General features: G+C 40.0%; 1 protein-coding gene across 8 annotated transcripts in view; it reads right to left on the bottom strand.

Moving 5' to 3' along the window:
* Positions 1-25,477, bottom strand: part of PHACTR1 (phosphatase and actin regulator 1) — a 215,192-nt gene that overhangs the window by 50,781 nt on the left and 138,934 nt on the right. For all 8 annotated transcript variants that reach the window (XM_072152611.1, XM_072152613.1, XM_072152610.1 and 5 more), the window contains one exon: positions 19,051-19,215. In XM_072152611.1, the coding sequence (XP_072008712.1) occupies positions 19,051-19,215 (165 nt within the window). The remainder of the gene's footprint in view (positions 1-19,050; positions 19,216-25,477) is intronic.

The raw sequence follows: 25,477 nt of genomic DNA, 5'->3' as shown, positions 1-25,477 counted from the left end.
TAGGGAAATCATACTGGACTGCACAGCTTTAATGCAGATAAGAAATAAGAGAAACTGAGCGCTGCAACAATGCTAGACCCAAGAACAAAGGGAAAGCTGACATGTTGCTGATGCTGGAATGGAAGCTACTTAATTATAAAGTTTCACTATCAAACATTTGTATAAAATGCAAACACATCCAACCAATACAATTAACAAAAATTCATAAAAGTGAGAAAGGTTTCAGGGAAAGATGGTTAAATGAGACACATCAGGATTCTCTCAAAAAAATTATGGTGCCCCAATTGCTTCATAATTTACATTACAGCATCTGGGTCTGGAAGGTTTACGCCCATCTTACAAAGGAACAGCATATAGCTGGGATATGTAATGAGTTTATGACCGCCGAGGGTCTGAGCTCTTGGACCACCAATGATCCTAACAATGAAGGAGCCACAAGTACTAAGTACACAAATACGTTTCCTCTACACAATCATGTGCATAGTGTATGTTTTGCAGAAAACTGAGTAGGGGTGCACTTACACAGGGGAAGTAGCACTGCTGCCCTGCACTCTCAGGAACAATTGGGGTCTGAGAGATCAGATTCTTTTAAAGTGATTACATATTCTAGAAAGAGCTGAATAGCCGTGGAGTTGTAAGTTTGGGTGGAGTATGATTTGTAAGGCTCGAGTTACTTACATTTTTATATTAATGATTTTACATATTTAAATGAAATCTACCATGATGAATCTACCATCAGAAGTGTATCTGATGGTAGATTTCTCCTTTCTGCCTCTGCCCTAATGTGTAATTTTTTTTTTGTTTATCATTATTGCTTTATTGAAAAATAAAACATTTCACAGTTATTTGACATATTGAAATTTGTTTTCACAATAAATGATATCTCATATACATAGTAGTAATCTGTAGTTTAATAATTCTGGAATCTACTGGTATCCTAATTTGTTAAAAACTTGTTTTTGGAATATGTAAATTAACTGCAGAGGCTTCTGGGGTGTGTACTAGCCTGTCCAGGCACTGGGAGCTAAGGCTAGTACACACCCCAGTAGCCTCTGCAGTTAATTTACATATTACTAAAATAAAGTTTTAAACAAATTGGGTGAGGTTCCAGGATTATTAAATAACATGTTACAGAGGCAGACAGGACGAATCTACCATCAGATACACTCTGATGGTAGATTCCTCATGGTAGGGTTCCTTTAAGTAGATCCCAACAATTAGAAAAGGTGCATTCTTTCTTCCAAAAACAATGTCACCCATCACATCATTAGATTTACACATCAAGACCACACTTGTCTTCTATGGGACAACCCATTCAATAAAGGGCTAGTTAGAGCTGGAGTAAGGGTATGGAAAAATAAGTTGGAGTTAAAGTTACAACTTTGGTCTACCAACAGGTAGCGTTATTTCATCACTATTCTAATGTGAATTCCCCCACAAAATGTAATTCTACCTTTGGATATCATTTCACATTTGATTTATATTACATATTTATAAGGATCAGAGCCTTTAGGCTATGGCTTCTCTTCATCTACATCTACTGTAATTACTACCTAGGAGCTTGGCAATTTCCGTCCGCTCCATAGAGATTAATGGAGCAGAACGATCATGAGTGGTCCGACTGACCCCTCGTTTTCACAATCTGTGGGGGTCTCAGCACTGAGACCCCCACTGATCGGCAAGTTAGAGAAAACCCCTTCAATATTTCTTGTGATAAACACAAAATTCCTTGTAGCTTTTTTCCAAAGTGATTCATCGTACATGATAGTGTGCCATTCAAAGTGTTAAATACAAAAGATTCAATACTAAAAACAAAGCAATGATTTAATTATTACCATTTGCTAGCCCAGATCCCAGTGGGGAAGGATAACCTTTTTAATTCATTAGGTCAAAGTCGTCCCCAATGTTCGTGACCACAGTTGTCTTCTGGACTATATATAGGAACGCTTAACCTGTTGTAGCAGTGCCCAGAACATCTACAAAGCTTGGCAGCAAGTGGCTACGCTTTTGTAACTGCAAGGGACATGTCCCTGGTCAGTGGGGAACACAACAGGTGTGGCATCTGTCTGTTCAAGGGTTAAGAAAATCACAAGGTTGATAAAATACCAGTGTAACCAGGAGCCGGCGTTACTACTCTATCTATTTGTGTTGAGAATATTTTCGTACCAAGAAAATATTTATAGCAACACAATAACAAAGTCTCCCAGCTCTTAGTACATTTTCTCCTTGGATTGCACACAATACTGCTGTAAATTATTTTCAACACGACTACTGTTGAGGAAAAGAAATGAAAGATATGGCTGCTTATTATATGCTGACTTTTCCTTTCATTTTTATCTGCCTTTGTTTTGTTCAATAAAATTCATTAAAATCTGTGCATTATACATTTTACTTACATACTTAGGTCATGGCAGAAGCATTACTTGTTTATAAAGCAATTTTGTGGGTTCAAGCAATACCAACATACAGTACATAATAGTCTACGCACATAAGTACTATAGATGTTCATGTGTATAGAATTAACTACCGTGAGGTCAGTTCTTGACAACCACTAAATTGCAATAAATAAACCTAGTCAAACACACCATAGGGGAGATGTATTAATGTATTGGTCATTAGACTAGTGCAGAGTAGAACTGCGCCAGATTTATCACTGTCTGATGCTGTATGATTATTTTGGTGCAGGATAAGACTGGCGAGTTGTACTTTTATCCTCTTATTAGTTGGTGTAGTTTGCTGCACCACAATATTGAATTTTTTGGCACACGGACTATTTTCTGCAGACCAAACACTTTTTACAATATAGTATTTCTCTATTTTATGCTTTAAGTCTATGGCAGTAATGTTGTGAATGGAAAGTGGATCTGAATGCAGTTTACAGCAAAATACATATACAACAGGTGTTTCAGAAAGTCTTATAGACTAAAAGCTCCTCCCTTTTACTATCTTAGACCTTAACCAATCCAGCATATTTGTTAGCACATGGTTGGACATATTCGAAGGATGGATCCTCTGCCCACCACACACCCAACAGCAACTGTCAGAGACACTACTGACTCCAGATACTTCTAGCAACCATCTGGCATCATAAGGAGTCACTCCCACAGTGTCTGGCTGCCTTCCGTAATTCTGGATATTAGCTGGTGGTAAAAATGAAATATGTATGAGAACTATGGCAGTCAATAACATTTTTTTACTGGATAAAACAACATTACATATTACCAAGGCCTCATGCACATGGATGTAGTTTTGTGTGCTGTGGCCAAACAACGGCCCAGCACTGACCGGACAGCAAATTATTGAGCAGGTCCTATTCCTGCCCAGATTTGCTTATGCAAGTCCAAACAAGGCTATAAGGTCCCCGATTTATATAACAAACATATTCCTACTTTTGTTTATCTCGTCGACACCAAACTCAGTGTAAAACTACTAACTAGCAAACATACATACCTTATATACTCGAGTATAAGCCTAGTTTTTCAACACAAAAAATGTGCTGAAAAACCCAAACTCGGCTTAAACTCGAGTCAAAAAAATAAATATATCTAAACTCACCTTTCCGGCGACCCCTGTATATCTTCTGTGCAATCTGTCCGGCAGCGGCGGCGGGCTATATACACTGGGGCAGGGTCTGGCAGGCTATATACACTGGGGCAGGGTCTGGCTGGCTATATACTGTGGAGGCTGTGACCAGTGCATTTCCCACCCTCGGCTTATACTCGAGTCAATAGGTTTTCCCATTTTTTTGTGGTAAAATTAGGGGCCTCGGCTTATACTCGGGTCGGCTTATACTCGAGTATATACGGTAATACACTCAAAGCAGGTAGCATCTGCATCTGTATGGCATACAATATAAAAAAATAATATATATATCAGAAAATTAAAATGAGCACCTAATTGTATTCTAATTACTGAAAATCATAGTGTAAAAGGTAATGTACTTTATCAATGCGAAATATAATTGTTAAGAAGAGTGATTGACATTGTACTGTTAAGATTGTCAGGTGACTTTCACACATTTCAATAGAGTTTGTTAACAAGTGCTACAGTAGGTTACACAAAACCTATAATAACAAAGACTGGTATTATTTAACGATGGTTTGCATAATAAAGGAGTGGTGCAGAAAGAACGCAAATGCCATTACACTGTGTTACAGATTGAGACCATTGTACATAATGCACAAATGATATTAGGTTGTGTTTATATCGAGCTTCCATGTCTAACCATTGATAAGACAATATAGACAAAGCAGCAATACATGGATAAGAACAATAAATGTCTATAGATTTGTAAGTCAACAGATGAAGGTAAAGAATGGAAAAACTGGTATTTTTCCCCATGGGTGATGCCTCAACTGTAGATATAAATGTATCGCTGGATATTTCAGGTCAGGAAATGTTGTATATTAGTGTTACCTTCTAAGAGCTATAGTTCTTTTCTTCCTTTTTTGTTAACAAAGATGTGTCAGGCCACATTCACACGACCCCTTAGAGGGCAATGGCCGCACAGAGCTGAATGCTGCTATACACCGCACCGTACACAGAAAAAAATATAGGACATCCTATCTGTATGCACAGCCCGTACGCCATGCATTTCTATGGAGAGGGGAGGGGTCACCCCTCCTTCTCTCCTTCGCGCCGCACGTATGCCCGCCCACTTCGTATTATAATTATAAAGTTTGCACTGTTCACATGCACAAAATCATTTTGTTCTAAAGGGACAGGAGAATCACAGCAACACCAAGTCTTGCGCAGCCTTGTTTTTGTTGTTGAAACTGTTTACTTTTTCATGACAATGTTTTTCTAGTCAATTCAACTTTTTCATTTCTATCTTTTTTGGAGAGGTATAATGGCATCCTTTGTTACAGTGTAACCATGCAGGTTAAATAATGTGATAACTTGAAAGTTTAGAATTGTTAAAATACTGATTTTAGACACATTGAAGTATTTTTATGGGAAAAATTTTATTTTCCTTTTTTTTTTCTTTTTCAAATCGGTCAAAACCTTATTCTTATTTCTTACTTTTTTTAGTCCCATATGGGGACTTGAACATAAAAAAGGCAATATACAACTACACACACTACATATCCTGCCAGCCACCAGCTAGTCTTGTCATTTATACATTTCATATTTGAATAGCAGAACACAGTTATGGCATTTGGAAGGTAATATTGCAACCTTGGCTACATTATCAACAAGAGAAAGCAAAGTGTCCTGTTATCGAAGAATACAAACACTAAAAGAAGACGTAAAAAAAACAACGTATGATAAATATTTCTGAAACATTTTTGAAAATTATGAAGCATATTTTACATCACCTTGCAGCAATATTGCTCTCCACCCTGTAGTATATAGCCTGCTAGTCCCCTGTAGTATATAGCCTGCCAGCCCCCCGTAGTATATAGCCAGCCAGCCCCCTGTAATATATAGCCTGCCAGTCCCTGTAGTACATAGGCTGCCAGCCCCTGTAGTACATAGCCTTCCAGCCCCATGTAGTATATAGCCAGCCCCATGTAGTATATAGCCTGTCAGCCCCATGTAGTATATAGCCTTCCAGCCCCTGTAGTATATAGCCTGCCAGCCCCTGTAGTATGTAGCCAGCGAGCCCCCTGTAGTACATAGCCTGCCAGCCCCTGTAGTATACAGCCTGCCAGCCCCCTGTAGCATATAGCCTGCCAGCCCCCTGTAGTATATAGCCTGCCAGCCCCCTGTAGTGTATAGCCTGCCCCCCTGTAGTATATAGCCTGCCATCCCCCTGTAGTATATAGCCTGCCAGCCCCATTTAGTATATAGCCTGTCAGCCCCATGTAATATATAGCCTGCCAGCCCCCTGTAGTGTATAGCCTACCAGCCCCTGTAGAGTATAGCCTGCCAGCCCCTGTAGTATGTAGCCTGCCAGCCCCCTGTAGTATATAGCCTGCACGCCCCTGTATTATAAAGACTGCCAGCCCCCTGAAGTGTATAGCCTGCCAGCCCCTGTAGTGTATAGCCTGCCAGCCCCCTGTAGCGTATACCCTGCCAGCCCCTGTAGTATATAGACTGCCAGCCCCCTGTAGCGTATAGCCATCCAGCCCCCAGTAGTGTATAGCCTGTCAGCCCCCTGTAGTGTATAGACTGCCACCCCCTGTAGTAAACAGCCTGCCAGCCCCCTGTAGTATATAGCCTGCCAGCCCCCTAGTGTATAGCCTGCCAGTCCCTACCCCAAATATAATGCCTGTAGGAAAAAACAAACAGTGTACTCACCTTCTGACGCCCCACCCCCTGACATAAGCTCTGTTTCTGACATCATAGTGTGTGCTGGCGCACATAGTAGAATATCAGCGTGTGGCTGACGTCAGGATCCAAGCGACGGACATCGCAGGGACATCGTTGTATAGAAGAAGTTCTGCCAGTGCTGGGGGGAGGGGGGGGGGCGGCGTCAGAAGGTGTATACACATGAGCCGAGGAGAGGTTTTTCAGCAAAACTTTTGTGCTGAAAAACTTGGCTTATACTCAAGTATATACAGTATGTATTTGTCATCTTTTTATGGAATGCAATGTCTATAGTCACAAACAAGCTTTAAAGCTGAGATTAAAAGCTGAAATTGGGAAAGACAGACCAGTGTCTATAGCAACAGTGCTATGAAAATATGGTGGATAACTTGTTCTATTACAGTTGGATACCTTGTGAGTCACAGGGGTTATGTACCTTGTGTTTTAAGCCCACTATTGTCAAAGATGAACTAAAATCAAAAGAAAATGACTTGGAAACTACTTGTGAGAATATCAATTAAATGGTTGATCCCCCCCACAGAAAAGAACTAATGTGCAGTGTTCACCCTTCCCTGTAATGAAATATAGCAAAGGACTGCAGATTCTCATTGAACCAGGACAATATTACAACATATAAGCTAAACACCAATAGATTATTACTTTGTGACACAATTTTATAAAAGATGGTAAGAAGAAACATTGGTATGATGGAATTGAAAATCTGTCCTAGATCATTGCTATGCTTTTCACAGAAGTGGCCTCCAGAGAGTTTACACTGTGTGCATAATTACCAATATTTTCATATTAACTTAATCAAAATAGGGGCTGCTTCTAAATCACGGGGAACACCCACTTCCAGGATGGTGTTTGCATCACCCTTATCCTTTTTTTAATTAATATATAACACAGGACAAGCAACATTTGCAGGGGTTGTTTTTAAAAATTTGAGACAACGCCAGCAAGCATTTGGAACAATTGGAAAGTATGTTTATAAAATATCTATAATTCAATATTTGGTTTCCAGTATAGGAACAGTGGTTTCCCCATCCAAGGTCTAGTGACTACAGTCTTGTGTTATATTCCTGCAAAAGATAATAATACATCAGTTTCTAAGAATACAATATGAACCTTTGCTTCTGGGTTGATTTCCTTTAGATGTTTGGGAACTCCCCTTGAATTACTGTGGTTCACAGTGTCAATGTCTCCGAAAATATAATGCCCTGTAACATACTGTAGCATAAAAGTCTACTTTTACAAAAGTATACAACCACCAATATCGTCATGATTACAGGTTGGCACGGAACATATTGTGAAGCTGGGAGCTGGTACCTTATAATCAGGGATATAACTGTTTATTACACGTAATTACATAGTAGTTTAGAAGCAGTTTTAATACAAGAAATTCTGGGGGTGTTTGCACTTTTGTGACGTCTACATTAACAGGTCAGAATTTGGAATAAGATAACAATGTAATCTAGTTGACAAGAAGAATACTCAGGAATCTTCAGCGGATAAAGATATACCATATATAACTCTTATGGAGGAAATAATCATATTTCAAACAATAAGTTTTCATATAGTAAGAAGCTCTCAGCCTCAGGCCTCCTCATGGCAGAATGGTTGTTAGGCTCCAAGCCTGACAATTCTCATGCAATAACTTGTAATTGCTAAGTAATGTATCGCTGACATATTATTTATAAATAATATATATAACATACCGTATATACTCGAGTATAAGCCGAGGGTCCCAATTTTACCACAAACAACTGGGAAAAAACATACTGACTCCAGTATAAGCCTAGGTTGGGAAATGCAACAGCTACACTCCAAAATGTCCAGTAGTCTCCCGTCATGAATGAAATAATGTCCACAGCACCTCCAATTAATATAATGTCTAGCAGAGAGCCTCCATAAATATAATGTCCACAAGAGTACTCCCATTAGTATAATGTCCAGAAGAGTGCCTCCAATAGCATAATGTCTAGCAGAGTGCCTCCATAAGTATAATGTCCTCAAGAGTACCCCCATTAGTATAATGTCCAGCAGAGTGCCTCCAATAGCATAATGTCTAGCAGAGTGCCTCCATAAGTAAAATGTCCTCAAGAGTACCCCCATTAGTATAATGTCCAGCAGAGTGCCTCCAATAGCATAATGTCTAGCAGAGTGCCTCCATAAGTAAAATGTCCTCAAGAGTACCCCCATTAGTATAATGTCCAGCAGAGTGCCTCCAATAGCATAATGTCTAGCAGAGTGCCTCCATAAGTATAATGTCCTCAAGAGTACCCCCATTAGTATAATGTCCAGCAGAGTGCCCCCAATAGCATAATGTCTAGCAGAATGCCCCTATAAGTATAATGTACAGCAGAGTGCCTCCATTAGTATAATGTCCCCATAAGTATAATGTCCACAAGAGTGCCCCCAATAGCATAATGTCTAGCAGAATGCCTTTATAAGTATAATGTACAGAAGAGTGCCTCCATTAGTAAAATATCTAGTATAATGTCCCCATAAGTATAATGTCCACAAGAGTGCTCCCATTAGTATAATGTCCAGCAGAGTGCCCCTATTAGAATTATTCACCGGCGCTGACCCTGGCGGCCTCTTTTTTGGCTGGGCCGGTAGATGAACATCTATGCGATCTGCCATCACACAAAGTATGACGTCAGCAGGTGGTGACATTGTGGCTTCATAGTTTCTGTGCCGGCAGATCGCATAGAAGTGCCTCTGCCCGTCGGGAACTCCAAGAGGTGCTGCTAGGAAAAGAGGAGGTCACTATGAAGTACTAACTTTATTTTTTTATATACTTGTGTATAAGCCAAGTGGGGCTTTTTCAGCACAAAAATTACACTCGAGTATATATGGTATATAAATAGTCTCTTCTTCCACATGGAACAACAGCGTAGTACTGTAATCATGATTATAGTTCACACTGCTGTTTAGCAGGGATGAAGGGAATCCACATACCATATATAATTATGATGCTTGGAGTCCCATCCCAGAACTGTGGCTGCTCTGTGATATCCAGCCACTGCAGGGCCATGATTCACAAACCGAACACGGTCATCTTAAGTATACTGCCATCATCTATGAAATGTATATGGATCGTGTCAGTAATAGACATAGTAAGGTTTAATAAGAGCTATAGGAAGCCAGAAAAATTACATTTATTTAAACATAATGTCCATTCATTCAGTGTTGATTTTGAGGCTCAACAACTGTAAAATAAGTCTTTAGTATCTTCATGGGAACCTGGCAGTGGCCGCACATTCTGTACTAAAGCAGTCAGCTTTATACTTATGCAATGGAGACCCCCCATATTGATGCCTGGAGACTCTTGTCCATGGTTGTTATGTCGTCCTTTTGACTTTATTGTTATGGATTCCCAAAAACCCGTTGGGCAGATGCATGCACCAGTAAAAGTAGACTGTATGTCGTCTGTTTTTAATGGATTAATGGTCACAGATGATATTTTAACACACTATGCAACGATCCATTGAAAAGTGGAATATATTTTATTCAGATAAATTTTCGAAGAATCACTCATAGACTATAGTTCATGAGGATCTGTGAAAAATGGATGCCTGTTATGCCACAGAAGCAGGAAATATTTTCAGTGTATGGGACATCAGGAGCATGGTACAAAGCCATCAAAGCTATGTGCAAAACATTCTAGCCATGTACAGAATAACATAATGAACACTCCTTTATGGCGTAAATCAGGACTTATCTATGTAGAATTCTAGTGCACAGTGGGTGTTCAGAGCCCTTTAATTGTCTCACTCTTTGTTTTGTTGCAGCCAATTGGTAATATCAAAAAATGTCTTTTTTTTGCTCATCTATGTACAGTCTGCTCCTCATCTTGACAGAAAAAAACAGAAATGTGGATATTTTTACTAATTTTTTCAACAAGAAAAACTGAAATGTCACATGATGATAAGTATTCAGACCCTTTGCTCAGTATTGAGTAGAAGCCCATTTTGAGCTAGTACAGCCATGAGTCTTCTATGGGAATGATGCAACAAGTTTTTTACACCTGGATTTGGGGATCCTCTGCCATTCTTCCTTGCAGATCCTCTCCATTCCAAAATGCAATGAAAATGCAACCAAAACGCAACATGTGACTTCCCCCTTAACACCACATGTGACCGCAGCCTCAAAAATTGTCATCTCTCTGGGGTGTGACTAGAGTGCCTAGAGTGGCACGGCCTCAAATTTAAAGTAATGTCCACTCCTGCATATAACCCCCTCACGTGGCTTGTGTCCGTGTGGATTTGAGACATTTGCAACAAAAAGTCTGAACATGTATCAGAAGAAAAAAAATATGATCATACATAAGGCGCAAAGAAGACCTTCCAAATGTCTCAATTACACACCAATGAGAAAAAAAACTATGATACATGTCCCCCATTGTCTTGTTGGAAAGAGAACCTTCGGCCCAGTTCAGAGCACTCTGGAAGAGGTTTTCATCCAGGATATCTCACTACTTTGCCGTATTCATCTTTCCTTCAACTATAACTAGTCATCCTGTCCATTCAGCTGAAAAACACCCCCATAGCATGAAGCTGCCACCACCATGTGTCATTTCTGGGATTGTATATGGCAGGTGATGAGCAGTGCCTGGTTTTCTCCACACATACCGTTTAGAATTAACACCAAATCTCCCATCTCCCTAACTGCATTTCTGGAGCTCAGCCACAGTGATTTTGGGGTTCTTTTTACCTCTCTCGCCGAGACTCTTCTCCCACAATTGCTTAGTTTGGCTGGAAGGTCAGGTGCAGGAAAAGTTGTGGTCATTGGAAACTTTTTCCATCTAAGAATTATGGAGGCCACTGTGCTCTTAGGAACTTTGAGTGCTGCAGACATTCTTTTGTTACCTTGCCTATGTGTTTATGTTCAGTGCATAACATTTTACTTAAAAATAAAAGTTATGTTTTGGTATAATAAGCATTTACAACTTTTCCTTATTCCCTCCTTCACTGTCCCCTTTAAGATACTTTACTTTACATACTGGTGGTGCACACTGGGAATGACATTGTCTCCACGCCTTTTTTTTATTATAATATTTGAATACTTATGTTTTTCTTTTTTAATAAATTAGCAAAGATATCTACATTTCAGTTTTTTTCAAGATGGGATACAGAAAGTACATTAATGAGCAATAAAAATATATTTTCTGATCTGTATGAAGTGTATTAATACAAGCATCACTTCTCATCAGAACAGACTAGAATCATCACTAATTATTAAAGTAAAATAAAGTTAAGTAAAATAAATTATTATATCCACAATTAAGTCCTCATCATAACCGAAGCACGAAAAGACCTTTACAAAAGAATATACCGTAGCTACCACACAAGCATCAGTAACCCTTCATGAGAATTTTTGTAAAGATAAAGTGCCAAGTGTGTTCTACCATTTTATGTGTGGAAGGGACCCAAATTGAAAGACAGCCAATTTAAGCCACTACATGCTGTAAATGCCTGTGTGGCTATGATCAGTTATTCACACGGGCCTCTATGTTATTTAATAAGAAATGATACCTAGGATGAAAGAGGCACAATACTAAGATTACAGCTCCCTGGAGCAATATGCTCTATATATTACTGATGGAAATATGACACAAAGGAGCAGCAGCACACCTAGGGAAAGGTGTATTACATGGAAATGTATTCACCAGAGATGCAACCTTTCTCTACCGTGTCACTATGTTTTATTATATGGCTCCTAAGGCTAGAGTGCAGGTGAGTATGAACCAAAGCAATGCAATACTTCTATGTTGTGGCCCATTGTGGAAAAAGACACCTATTAGATCGGATCACCATATAGGTTATATGGTACACACACATATCTAGGGCCCATACTGCACCATACTGGTGTACCTGATTGTATGTTGTATATGAATATGTAAATAGATTTGCAGGAATTTCATCATAATCTATGAGAGTAAAATGTATTTGTATCAATGTAATATAGAGATATTCTCCTCTATGCCCAGTTTCTAGTACAGAATACAGCAATCATGTAACGAACCTGTAAGGAACCTGTAACTAGCATATTTTTTGATCACATTTTAGAACAAAGTTTTTAAAGTAATTGGATTTACAAATATACTGGGGGGGAATTTATTAAGACTGGTTTCTCAGAACTAGCACTGTGTTTATACGAGGTCTCACTTCTGCTTTAGATTTCAGCAGAGTCTACTGTGGCCAAATTGGTTTGCGTGGTGGAAAACTGGAGGAGATGGGGAGATTTTCGTGTCTTCTCCACCAGAAAACTGTCAGCGAAGACACAATAAATCTCCCCCACTATCTCTCTTTTATCCATTATGATCCACGCCTGGTTTTGGTTTCAAAAACACCAGGTAAATGACCTGAACATATAAATGCACCTGATGCACCACTGGTGCACCGCATGCTGGATTTACTAAAAGGCTCCAACCTCCCAGTAAATCCAGAAGTGATCTCTGACAGGTAGATCAGTCCAGATTAGGTGGAAATTTCAGCTATAGCTATAGTTAATACGATAGTCCAGCACCACTCCCATCCTGTGATGCCCAAAGTGGTATGCAGGGCAGAAATCTGATAAAATTAGAAATAAATTGTCAAAGACTCGAATAAAAAATTCTAGTTACAGAGCGTTGTAATAGAGAAAAAATAAAAGAGAAAATATTTAGTTTTTCTATTCTTTCTTTTTTCTGACTTTCCCATTTTTTCAAGAGAGCTATTTTTTAGATAATATAAAGCTGTTGATTCAAGAGAACCTGTCATGGGAATTTAGGCCATAACAGGATAGTGTCAGTGTCCTTCAATATTCTAGGAGTTTCAGCTTTACGCAGGCTGAATAGCAGGTTGGTAGAGGTTTGTAAACTAAATACTAATGTTTGAAGAGAAGCCATCACCCCCACTGAAATACCTATCTTCTAAATACTTGTATTTGCCATGCATTTGTATTTTAAAAAGCCAGGTTCATGCTTTCTATTTGGGTTGTCAATCCTTTGTTAAAGTGGTTGTCCAACATGGTGCAATTGTAGCAGGTGCATGCTGCCAACGCCTCGCCACTACCGAGCCACAAGCTGGCAGGCTCCACACTAAACAGGAGCTCCCCTGGGGCCCATATAAAAAAGTACAACCCCTTCAATCCTCCTGAATATTTATGAATATTTGTACATTTATTTTTTCTCTTTTCCAAAGAATGTGACCTTATGCAGTCAGCATTGATTGAGAATGCAGGAACACTCATATAACTGGTAACACCCAGTTGTCAATTTATTCATAAAAGTCTAGTATGCCATATGGCAAAGCTCCAAGAAAATATGCTCTTGCATAATCAGGAATAGAAATAAAGTGGTTGTCATCCACCACACTACTAGTGCCTGATGGGGACAAAGAACCTCCTGCATAAAAAACAACACATATTTAAGGAAAGCTAACAGGCTGGTCCTAAACTTTACAGCCTAAATAACTTAATTGAGACAGCCCACAAAGATATAAGAAATTGCTTTCATAAATTGAATATAATGCACCATGGCTCCTATATGTCTAAGTCCACTGTAGCCATGCTATAGGCTGAGTAATAAATTAGAATGCCATCTATACAGTAGAAATGTCAGCAAGTCCAACACAAAAATGAAATATGACGTACAACCCGTGACCTGCATATGAAGCTTCCTCTTTCTCACAACTTTCTAGCCCTACTTGTCAGTCTCATCCACATTTGTGAGGTAAATCATAGCATATACACATTTACGAGGGATGCATAAAAAATGCAATTGGAAGTCTCCACTATGTGATGGATTCATTCCCAGTGGGATTTCAGTTTTTCTTTGAGAAAAATGTGAATGCAACCGTACCATTAAAGATATACCGGGGGCATTTATTATCAGTTTTCAAAGAGAAAAGTGTCAGACATTTTTTCCCCTTGCTGCGTCTCTTTCGCCTTATTTGTGAAGAGGCGGCGGCACAATATTGGTGCTTTTCTGACTGACGACTTCTTCATTTTTATTGTTGCAGAATTGTGGCGCTGCTTGAGAATCCAACACTTTTTTGCCATTTATTTGGACTGGTTTTGTGGCACAATTTACGTTGCACAATTCTATTCTATTGTGGGAGTTCTATGTCACCTTCATGAATGGGAAGACAGTTCTAAACCTTATTGTTTGTGTGCCAAATCATCAATCCCTTGTGCCACTGAAAATTATAGCATGCTTCCAGCCCCACCCTGCGCCCAAATTCTTGAATGTCCCCCCCACCCCCCACATGTTTTCAACGAAAACTTCATGGCATGGACATATTTCATTCATTATTTTTAAGACATAAAAGAGCCTAAAGTATGAGAACTATTCAGTTATATATAAATCTGTGTAGAAATGTTTAGATTTCTGTTCAATAATTTTCCTGCTACAAGTATGCAAATGAGTCCTAGTGAAAAGACAAATCTAGAAACAATGATACACATTTCTAACAGAGAAACATCTCAATGCAGTCAAAACTGACTCAAAATAGACAAAAAGTGCAATGAATTCAACAATAACACAAAGCAAGCAAAAAAATCATGCTGTCAATGGAGTCAGTAATATCACAAAACAAGAAGAGAGAAATAAACTTGGTAATAGCACAGAATGAATTACACCCGTTTTGAAAGATAAAAATTAAAGATACGTGATAAAAACAAATTCCAAATGTAAAAGACACATGTTCCGGAAGGGGTGATGGATTCAGTTCTTGGTAAACATGGTGAAATATGGAAAATATGAGGGCGGTTTAATAAGTACCCGTGTTTGACGACAGAGGCCGTTCCTGAGGGAAGTTGGTGTTATCATCGTGTGCTGCCATCTGTCAAAAGACGGCAAAGCAAATTGTAGACTGATTGATAGGTTAGTTTGGATTTGGTAACACGTGTTTCGTAATTTTGGCTAAGATGGAAAAAGAGCGGTATCGTTCGGTAACTCGCTTTTTGTTTTTGGATGGGAAAAAATGCAAGGAGATAAAAGCAAAGTTGGATGCTGTTTATGGGGAAACTTCACCATCTATGACCACAGTTAGATATTGGTTCAACGAATTTAAACGTGGGCGAACATCCGTTTTTGAGGAGGAGCGACCAGAACACAGCGCAGATGTGGTTACCGAGGAAATCATTAAAAAAAGTCCACAACATGATACTCACTGATCGACGAACGAATGTGCGCGAAATAGCAAAGGCTGTAGGTGTGTAGACCGGAACGGCAATTAATATTTTACATGATAAGTTGGTGATGAAAAAATTGTTGGCCCGATGGGTGGAGCGATTGCTCACGGTGAACAACAAGCGGATGCTGCTGTTAACTTCAAAGCACTGTTTGGAACAATTTAAGCAAGATCCGAAGGAGTTTTTGCGTTGAGTTGTCACCGTTGATGAAACCTGGATTCATCATTACACACCAGAAACTAAGCCGTATTTGGCAAAAAAGAAGCTGCTGCTTCAACACGATAACGCAGCAGCACATTCATCCGGAGTTGTCGCCGCCAAACTGCATGAATTGTGTTATGAATTACATCCCTGTATTCTCCCGATCTGGCTCCCTGCTACTTTTTCTTGTTCCCTAACATGAAGAAGTGGCTTGCGGGAAAAAAATGTAGCTTAAACGAGGAAGTCATCACCAAGACAGAGGCGTATTTTGAAGAGTTCGATAAATCCTAGTTTTTGGAGGGGTTAAAAAATGGTAAGAACATTGGGAGAAGTGTATATTTCTAAAAGGGGACTAATAAAAACATTTTTTTGAAAAAAAAAATTATTGAACTGCCCTCGTATATCAGGCATTTCAGTAACTTACCAAGTGCAATGCAAATGGCGCATTGTTTCCGTTTACCAAACAGTTTTGCATACATTGAGATTCCAATGCTTTTCACACATCATATGAATAATACCCAGCCCTTCAGTCCCCAGCTCCTACAGCAGCCCCATCAGTCTTTGCTCACATGTTGTTAGGATGGGTCCAGCAAAAGTTTTCAGATCATCTGCATTGTTATATTTTTATTGTTTCTTTTCTAGCAATGTCTATGAATGTTCAGTTCAGTAAACCAATGCTAAACCATCTTAGTCCACTGAAGTTCACACTGGTGGCAGAATTGCTATGAAGGTCACAGTGTAGAGTATGGGATTTCTATAAATCACATCCATGTTACATAAATAACCCTCAACATAAAAATAATTCAAGCTGTGACTTTTGACCCTGTACTAGGTTAATTATTGCGGTGAATATATTAGCAATGGAAAGGGCAAACTCCGCCCTCATCTGCAGATTAATCGTGCCATGCAGAAACCAGTCACTTTAAGTCACAATCACTGGCGCATGTCCTCTGTGGGCATCCACATGGACTACATAGGTTTGATCCTGGCATTGAGTGGTAGCAATTGGTAAAAAAAAGCTACCTTATATCATTGATCTGTCCTGTATCAGAGGACAATATGCATAATTCATTAAGGATTCTGCACACTCCAAAAATATATCGGAAAAATAAATTTTAGGAAGCTGCTTAGTATTGGCTTATCCGGTCTCTGTGATGTGCCAGTTGGGTAGGAAAATAACCTTCACTCGCCAAATTACTAATCACAAACTATTCACATTAAATATTCTCTGTTTTCTCTGGTTAATCACATACATTGTAATCTCTGGCTGATCATGTACATTGTGATGTGATATCACATTATTTACATCATTGGATGTATGTAGGTTTCCCTGCTAAATACTAATGTCACAGTTACTCTTTATTTCCGACTCTGTACATCATATTATTAAGATGTCTTATAAAAACAGGCCACAATGATGCTTCAGCTTATCATTGCCTGGTTATATCAGAAGGCTGTAATCCTAAAGACAAAGGGGAACTGACAAATAAAATCGGGGAAGAAGATCTGCCACCTGATCCCTTACATAAACAGGTTAGTGCCCATTTTGAAAGGGAATGTGTAACTCTGGCCACTAAGCCTAATAAAAAGCTGACATTTACTAATTCTATGGAGGATTTCTGTACAGCAATCACTCATTTACATCCCACAGTCCCCCAGTGTGTTCTTGGTGCGTTTTAGGACGCACTGAAAACGTATGTATTTTTGCATGTTTACCATGCGTTTGGCTGGTTTGAATCCGTTTTTCTTCATTGCTTCAGTGTAAGCAGCTGTATTAACATTTTCACAGCTTCTTTAACTTCCACAAATAAATAATAATGGAATAATAATGGATTCAAATCAGCTAAACATATGGTAAACATGCAAAAAAGAATGCGTTTAAAATGCATGCATTTTCAGTGCATTTAAAAACGCACCAAGAATGGACCAAGAATGCACTCTGTGACTGCACCCTTAGGGTACAGCGCTAGGGTACAGGTATGTGCTCTGATGTGCTCCTAAGGAAACGCAAGCGATGGGTAACCAGAATCGGGTGTCTTGTATTGTTTTAATGCAATACGATGGGTTTTGGTTACCTATCACTTGTGTTTGCATAGAAAAGCATACATAATCGGGCCAGTACCCTAGCGCTGTGCTTCATATGGAATCTATGGGAGCAACTGAGGCCTCTGATATAGGTGGATAAGGGGAACTTAATATGTGATTCCTCCAAGAAATGTATGAAGAAATGGATAACTCAGTGGAATCATGTCCATGGAACATGTCGCCAATTCGTTTTTACAGTGTATAAGGACAAGGACCATCCAAGCACCATCCCCAGCAACTTCAACATTTTCCATCCTTTAATAGACTTTTTTTTTCTTTAGGCCTCACTGGATTCAGTACTGTTAGGGTGGAATCACATTGGCATTTATTTTTTTCATTGAACCCATTCTGGCTTATGGATACACACACATAGTTTTTTCTTTTCCTGACTTCAGTGATTTTTCACTGATGCCCTACTGAACCATTCTTTTCAATCTGCTTTTTCACACTTCAGTTTTTTACACTGATCAGTGGTCAGTGGAAAATATCAGTTTCATATGTAGTTGAAGGAGGATTTTTTCAGGGTATTTAATATAATCCTGGTACAGATCCATGCTATAATCTCATATTGGCTCTATTGGTATTGGTACAGATCCATGCTATATTACTAATTGTTTTGTTCTTGCTTTAGTTATTGAACATGCATTTGACTTTTGGAAGTGTTGCTGGCTGCTGCCCCCACCAGCAGAAAGTCCCTAATTTCTTGGTATATAGTGATATTGAGAAGTGCATTGGTATCCTTTTTTGTTCACTGACAACATTGGACCAGCAGAAAAAAAACTGAAGTGTGAAAAAACTCATTGAAAAGAATGGTTCAGTAAGGGATCAGGGAACAAATCTGTACGTGTCAAAATGGGTTCTGTGAAAGCTCACTGATGTGAAAAAAACACCAATGTGAAAGAGTCATTGGTTGCATTCAAGCTCCATATGGTCAGGTGGGCAGTCCTCAGCCGGAGCAAACAGCCTGCAACTTCCCACATGACAACAGAGGCCCCAATAACCATTATTGGTCCTGAAATTGCTCTAGTACAGTGGAGGCTAGAGAAAAAGAGGTGGAGGTGGTTGAATGCCCCCTTTAAAGGAAATGAATGACTAAGGCCCCTTCGACACTCGCAACACGTGCTGCCGGATTGCACACCCCGAACGCTGCAAACCTGAACGGAACTCAGCATGTCAGTTCAGTTCCGGTTTGCAGCATTTAGGCAGAGGGATCCGGGCAGCATGCACTGCGAGTGTGATGCGAGTTCATCCCATCACACTTGTGAGTGTAGAAGGGGCCTAAAACTAACATTTCAAAAGATTTGTCAGATGATATGTAAAGAAAATTACCTGCAGATGTTTGTTTGAACTTTTCACTTTTTTTCTTCCTCCATTTCCAAGGCTTAAAAAGTCTTCCTAAAGTTGCAAATTTGCTTCTTCTTCTGATGGGTGGGGTGTGTGTGCCAGGTACTAGGGACTCTGAGCGCATGGCAGCCAGTCTTTCTACTTCTTCAGCTGAAATATGGAAGTAAAGTATAAGTTATAAATCTTAATGAGTATTATTACTGTTTATGTGATGATCAGACACTGGCAAACTGGAAGAACACCTTCCATATGCCATCATTCATAATTACATAGATGGAGACATAAAGTGTTGACAGATAAAGAGAATACATGAGACAAAAGAACACCAGATACAATAATAGAAATCTACTTCTAAAACCTCAAAATGTGATGTGTCAGCAAAAAAGATAAGAGTGTGGAGAAGCAGCCAAAGCCCTCTCCTTCATCTGTGTTCTGTCTAATAATGTCATGTTTCTTCTCTCAAACTGAGATACAATTTTTAAGGAAAAGGATAGTGTAAGTATTCCCTTTACTTGTCTCTTGAATGATTTATACAGGGTTCATATGACTATTCTCATCCCATTTTCACATGAAATGAGTCAAGTTTACTGGTTCAGGGGTAGTGTCACTTAAAGAGGAGCTGTCACCCATAAATTGGGCACTAGGAGCTGCTTACTAAAGGATAGGTCCTCCTTAAAGGGGTTTTACAATGAAGTAAAGTTAGGCCCTATCCACAGGATTAATGGAGCAGAATGGTCATGCCCGGCATCTGCTCCATTAACCTGATGGAGCGACGAGGGGTCCGACGGACCCGTTTTTGCGATCAGCGGGGGTGTCAGCATTGTGACCCCAGTTGATCAGCAAGTTAGGCCCTATCCTGTGGATAGGGCCCAACTTTACTTTGTGGGAAAACCCCTTGGTTCTAAAGGACTTAGAAACATGTTTTTTGTGTCCTATAAATGATAAGAATCTCATCTTTAAAATGTGAGCTACACTGGACATGCAAGCAGTTGAAAAATAGGCAGAACTGGATCTTTATCTGCAGCTTGCTTTTCCAACTGTGTCTCTTACATATTTGATATATTATGTATATAATATGACACAACAAGCATGTTTCTAGGTACTACATAACAGAAGGTAGTGGCTTCTGAAGTGATACTAACCCTGCAACCACTAGATGACTCAACTGAAAAAGAGATAAGAAGAGTCATATTTGCTTGACTTAGGGGGATACTTTTTATAAGTAAACAGGTGAGGCCGGAAGTTTAGTGGACATTAAAGAGAACCTGTCAGCATGCCCTGAAACAGGACCTGGTGACAGGTTCTCTTTAATGTCTACCCGAGGAAAAACGAAAATCTGTACTAACATCCCTTTCCCAGTAAAATCAATAAGAAGCCGCCACTTTTTTTTCCCACAAGCAAACATTACTGACATGACCTATATACCAGATGCAACTGTGAGTATATGGACATAGGGAGTATAGAAACATAGTGAAAATTTCAGCCTTTGTAAAACAATAGTTCAGAGAAACAGCACAAGGTGATGGCCAAATAGTCCTTTGAGGTTACATGTTTATTTTTGGTACTTGTGTTCTTTTGCTACATCTTCATTAAGTATTATTTTCCATCACCACTTCTGTATTGCAAATCACTTACGAGATGCTAATCAGCACTTTTCATCCAGAAGAGTCATCCAATTTCCCATCATGGCTCTAATATCTACATCACTAGACAATCAACATTTTTAGTCAAGTCCCTGAATTTAAGGACAGTACTGTATGCTAGACACATAATTTACCTATCGAATAATTATTATGTTGTAAATAAACATGGAAATATGAAATAAACAAATACAAACTAAAATGTAAGACAAAAGTAAATATTAGAATTGAATATATTTGATGGAATATACATACAGACGGTCCCCTACTTAAGGACACCCGACTAACAAACGACCCCTAGTTACAGACGAACCTCTCTGCCCACTGTGATCTCTGGTGAAGCTCTCTGGATGGTTTATATTAGTCCCAGGCTACAATGATCAGCTGTAAGGTGTCTGTAATGAAGTTTTATTGATAATCCTTGGTCCCGTTACAGCAAAAAAATTGGTCCCATTACAGCCAAAACATTCTGAAAATCCAATTGTCAATGGGACAAAACCCAAGGACCCTGTCTTGTACGTAACCCGGGGACTGCATGTATATTAGAATCGTATATTGTATTTTTATTAAACAAAAAAAAGCCCAAGCCTCCTGATGTGCCCACAAGGCAAAAACATTGCAAATGTTCAAGGTGAATTTTTAACATGGTGTGGGTACTGAGTAGGCCCCGTGCCAGGCCCAATCTGCTGCCATCTGCGCTGTGTCCCTCCATACCCCATCGGCGTGCAGCTGGTGTAAAGGGGATAATAATTGCAATGCCTTCATAATGGTTCATAAGGCAATGCCATTATTTCAGTGCTTCTACATTCTGCTGAATGACCCCAAATGTTTCCTTCATTATCCAAGGGAACAACAATTTCCAATAACAATTATTTTACCATGGCCGCCACGGTCTTCCTGGATTCTATGAAGCCTTAAAAGCACCAATAAATACTCTACAAACTAGGTTCGGTATAACAATCATTTTAACTATCAACCCTTTATTATGAAAAAAATGTTTATAATTACTGAGAAAAAGAAAAAAAAATGGTGATGTTTGTATTTAAATCTATATGAAATCTACCACCTAAATCAAGCATTATAATCCAATAATTCTAAAATCAACAAATTATGCTAATGAGGTGATGTTACCAGAGCCCCTCCATGCTGCAGCTTCACAGACTATTAAAATCATGGTATCATAGTATGGAAAAAGACTCAAATCTATCCTTTGACTAAGGCAGCATGGTGGCTCGGAGGTTAGCACTACAGCCTTGCAGTGCTGGGGTCCTGGGTTCACGACCCATCCAGGTCAGAATCTGCAAAGAGTTTGTATGTCCTCTCTGTGTTTGCATGGGTTTCCTCTGGGTCCTCTGGTTTCCTCCCACACTTCAAAACATACTGATATGTTGATTTGATTGTGAGCCCCATTGGGGACAGGGACTGATTTGGCTAGTTCTGTGTAGCGCTGCTGGAACCAACACCCAGTAGACCCAGGCAAGTGCCCTCTAACTTTTCATTGCTGATCATCTGGGCTGCAGCGGTGCTGGCGTAGGCTATCAGAGGTATTGGCGTCACAGGCACGTGGAATACAGCCTGGGAGAGTAGCAGTAAAGTGATTATGTGCAGGATGTTGCTCGATGCTAGGTGATAAGGGAGTTTTACGGGGTTTGAATCACCCGGAACTAGGAAGCGTCCGCGGCTCCTGCTGTGAGCCTCCAGCCTCAGGCTTCAGGAGATTACCGAGCCATGCGCTGGAGCTGGTCTTCTCCTACATGGAGCTGTCCGACCTTTCGGAGCTGTGTAACTGTGTAAGTACTGGCACCTCTGCCTAGACTAGAAAGAGAACGAGGTGCAAAGGAGCCTGTGCCTGAGGGCGGCTGCTCTGCAACCTGCCCACATACAAGAGCCTTCAGCTCCAACTGGAGCTACTGCAGTTCTGCAACATAGTGGGGGTAGCTTTTCCCTTGCTCTGCACCCTCTACAAGGTCATTAATAAAAATGTTAAAAAGAAGGGGGTCTAATACTGACCCCTGTCACTAGTAATGTCAACCTAATCTGAGAATGTGGCATTAATGATGAGCCTCTGTTTTCTAGCACTAAGTTAATTGCTTTCTCAAATACACACATTTTCCCCTAGTTCCAGCAGTCTCATTTTATGTGCCAACCTTTTATGTGGCACTGTCAATCAAATGTCTTGGAAAAGTCCAGCAACATCCATTGCCTCCCCCAGGTCGAGTCTGGAACTTACATCCTCATAGAACACAATCAGATTAGTCTGACAGGACCGATCCCTCATAAACCCATGCTGATGCTATAAGAGTTATAAGGTTATGTGATAAGAAAAATAGAGTTGGCATAGGGTCAAGCACTGAAAAATAAAATTCAGCCTGTTAAACAAACCAAATTTCAGGCCCCACTACAAACCCAATGTATATAGTATATTCCAACACTGTTATATTTATTTGTGAAAGTTGCCTTTTTGTACTTGTTTCTTATGGGATTACAAGGAACATTTTAAGTTTAGATCAGTTTTCACTATTTTGCTTTTGACCCCAATCCTACACAATAATATCATTGTGCATCACGCAGTAGACACTTAGTAAAGGTGACCCTATTCCGAGTAGAACTGGCATTGCTAATATATTTTAAGGTATCTTCATCTTAAAGATGTAGATACAACTAAATTCTGAATACCTAACAGTCCAACCAATTGTTGCAGTATACTTCCCAGACAGATGCATTTATTATTTTTGCCGCTATTTGATGTAATTTGGTTCTCGGTTTAAGTAGTGATTTGCATTGTGATGTTATAATGTGGTGCACCGTAAGAAGAACTAGTGAGTATCATGAATGCTAAAAAACAACCAAGAATGGGGTTTAGAAGTTGGTAGACTTGCTTTTTATTGCTTTAATTATGTGCCACAAAATGTTCCAAAAATTAGAAGTGCAGGAAAAATGTTGGGATTGAAGAGATGTTCCAAAATTGAAAGACAAAAAAAAAAGGTTTGAATGTCAAAAAAGAAGATAAATTGTGGCCCTGACACATAATAAATACAGCTCACATGGCACACCAACAACAACAAAAAAAAGGCACCCAAAAAACTAGTGCATAGCCAATAATAGCCTCTGGCTGTGCAACCGTATGGACACAATTGATATTTATGGAACTTTAATAGCAGAACGTGAAACATACATCATGTGGCATGAACGTTGTCTATATCGCTATAAGCGGCCTAGTGGCCATTTTAGGCTGACAAAATCTAATGATTTAACTCTATGCATGGCATTAAAATCTCAAAGCTCCGACTACTGATTTGCACAGGATGAAGAAAAACTTACCGAAAAAATGCTATTAAAGGAAACCTACCACTTTAAAATGACCCTTCTGACCCACAAATACCTTAAGCTAGCTCAGGATGAGCTGATGCCGGACCATATTTTCAATTAAACCAGAAACCGCTGTATTTGTAGAAAAATTATTTTCTTGTGGTAGTAAAATCTCTCTTCGGCGCTTCTATAAGCGTCATGCGGCGCGCACCCCGGACCCTGCTCCGCGATCACGCTCTCGTCAGCGCCGCTCCCGTCACTAATTTTGCTGTGCCCGAGAGCCGGTGACGTCACCGAGCTCTCGGGCACACTAGCGCATGCGCACCACCTCCTCCTGGCGCGTCGCGGCCGGATCCCATTGCGCATGGGCGAAGTCCCGAAGCCTCGTAGTGGCAGTGGAGGGAGCCCCCCCTTTCGTTGGTGGGAGCGGCGAGCATAGTGGAGGTGGTCTTCTCGGTCTTCTCTCCGAAGCCTCGCGATACTACGAGGCTTCAGGACTTCGCGCATGCGCAATGGGATCCGGCCGCGACGCGCCGGGAGGAGGTGGTGCGCATGCGCTAGTGTGCCCGAGAGCTCGGTGACGTCACCGGCTCTCGGGCACAGCAAAATTAGTGACGGGAGCGGCGCTGACGAGAGCGTGATCGCGGAGCAGGGTCCGGGGTGCGCGCTGTATGACGCTTACAGAAGCGCCGAAGAGAGATTTTACTACCACAAGAAAATCATTTTTCTACAAATACAGCGGTTTCTGGTTTAATTGAAAATATGGTCCGGCATCAGCTCATCCTGAGCTAGCTTAAGGTATTTGTGGGTCAGAAGGGTCATTTAAAGTGGTAGGTTTCCTTTAAAGGGTGAATATCTGGACACCTACTAAAGATGGTGTTTAAGGAAACTGCTGCATATAAAAAGTTTTGTCATAGGCAGTGAGGTTTCTGTGCAATTTCTACAAACATAATGATATAAGAACCTGGAAGAGTCATTGTCAGTCCAGTCATCTGCCTGTGCCAGGCACAATAACACTGCATGTGACTCTTACACAAGGAACATCTGCAAGTTACTAACAAATATGCTTCTATCCAGCCAACAAATGGCCGATTATATTACCACTAAATTTAACCCCTTAAGAATTCTGGCCATTTTGCTATTTAAACATTTTAATTTTTCAGCAGCACAGTTCACAGTTCAGTGGATGGGAGTCCAGAAATATGATGCAGAGAGTCCCTGTCTGCTGACCGAACTGCAGCTGGGATTGGACCAGCACACGGGTCTGTTTCCACAGAGCAAATGCGTTCATGTGCTGCCAGCCTTATACAGAATAAAAAACTAAAATGGTCTTAAAGGCATCTGTACATGGCAGCCTGGAGACAACTGATAGGCCCTTAAGTGCAGTTTCAATCACTTCATGATTTCAGCCATATAATACAGCAGGCACCCGCAATTAACGACTATAAAACAGAGGCAGACAT

This window comes from Engystomops pustulosus, chromosome 5, assembly GCF_040894005.1.
Source record: "Engystomops pustulosus chromosome 5, aEngPut4.maternal, whole genome shotgun sequence".
NCBI lineage: Eukaryota > Metazoa > Chordata > Amphibia > Anura > Leptodactylidae > Engystomops > Engystomops pustulosus.
Note: the sequence above shows the minus strand (reverse complement) of the source record. Positions and strands in the feature narration are given on the sequence as shown.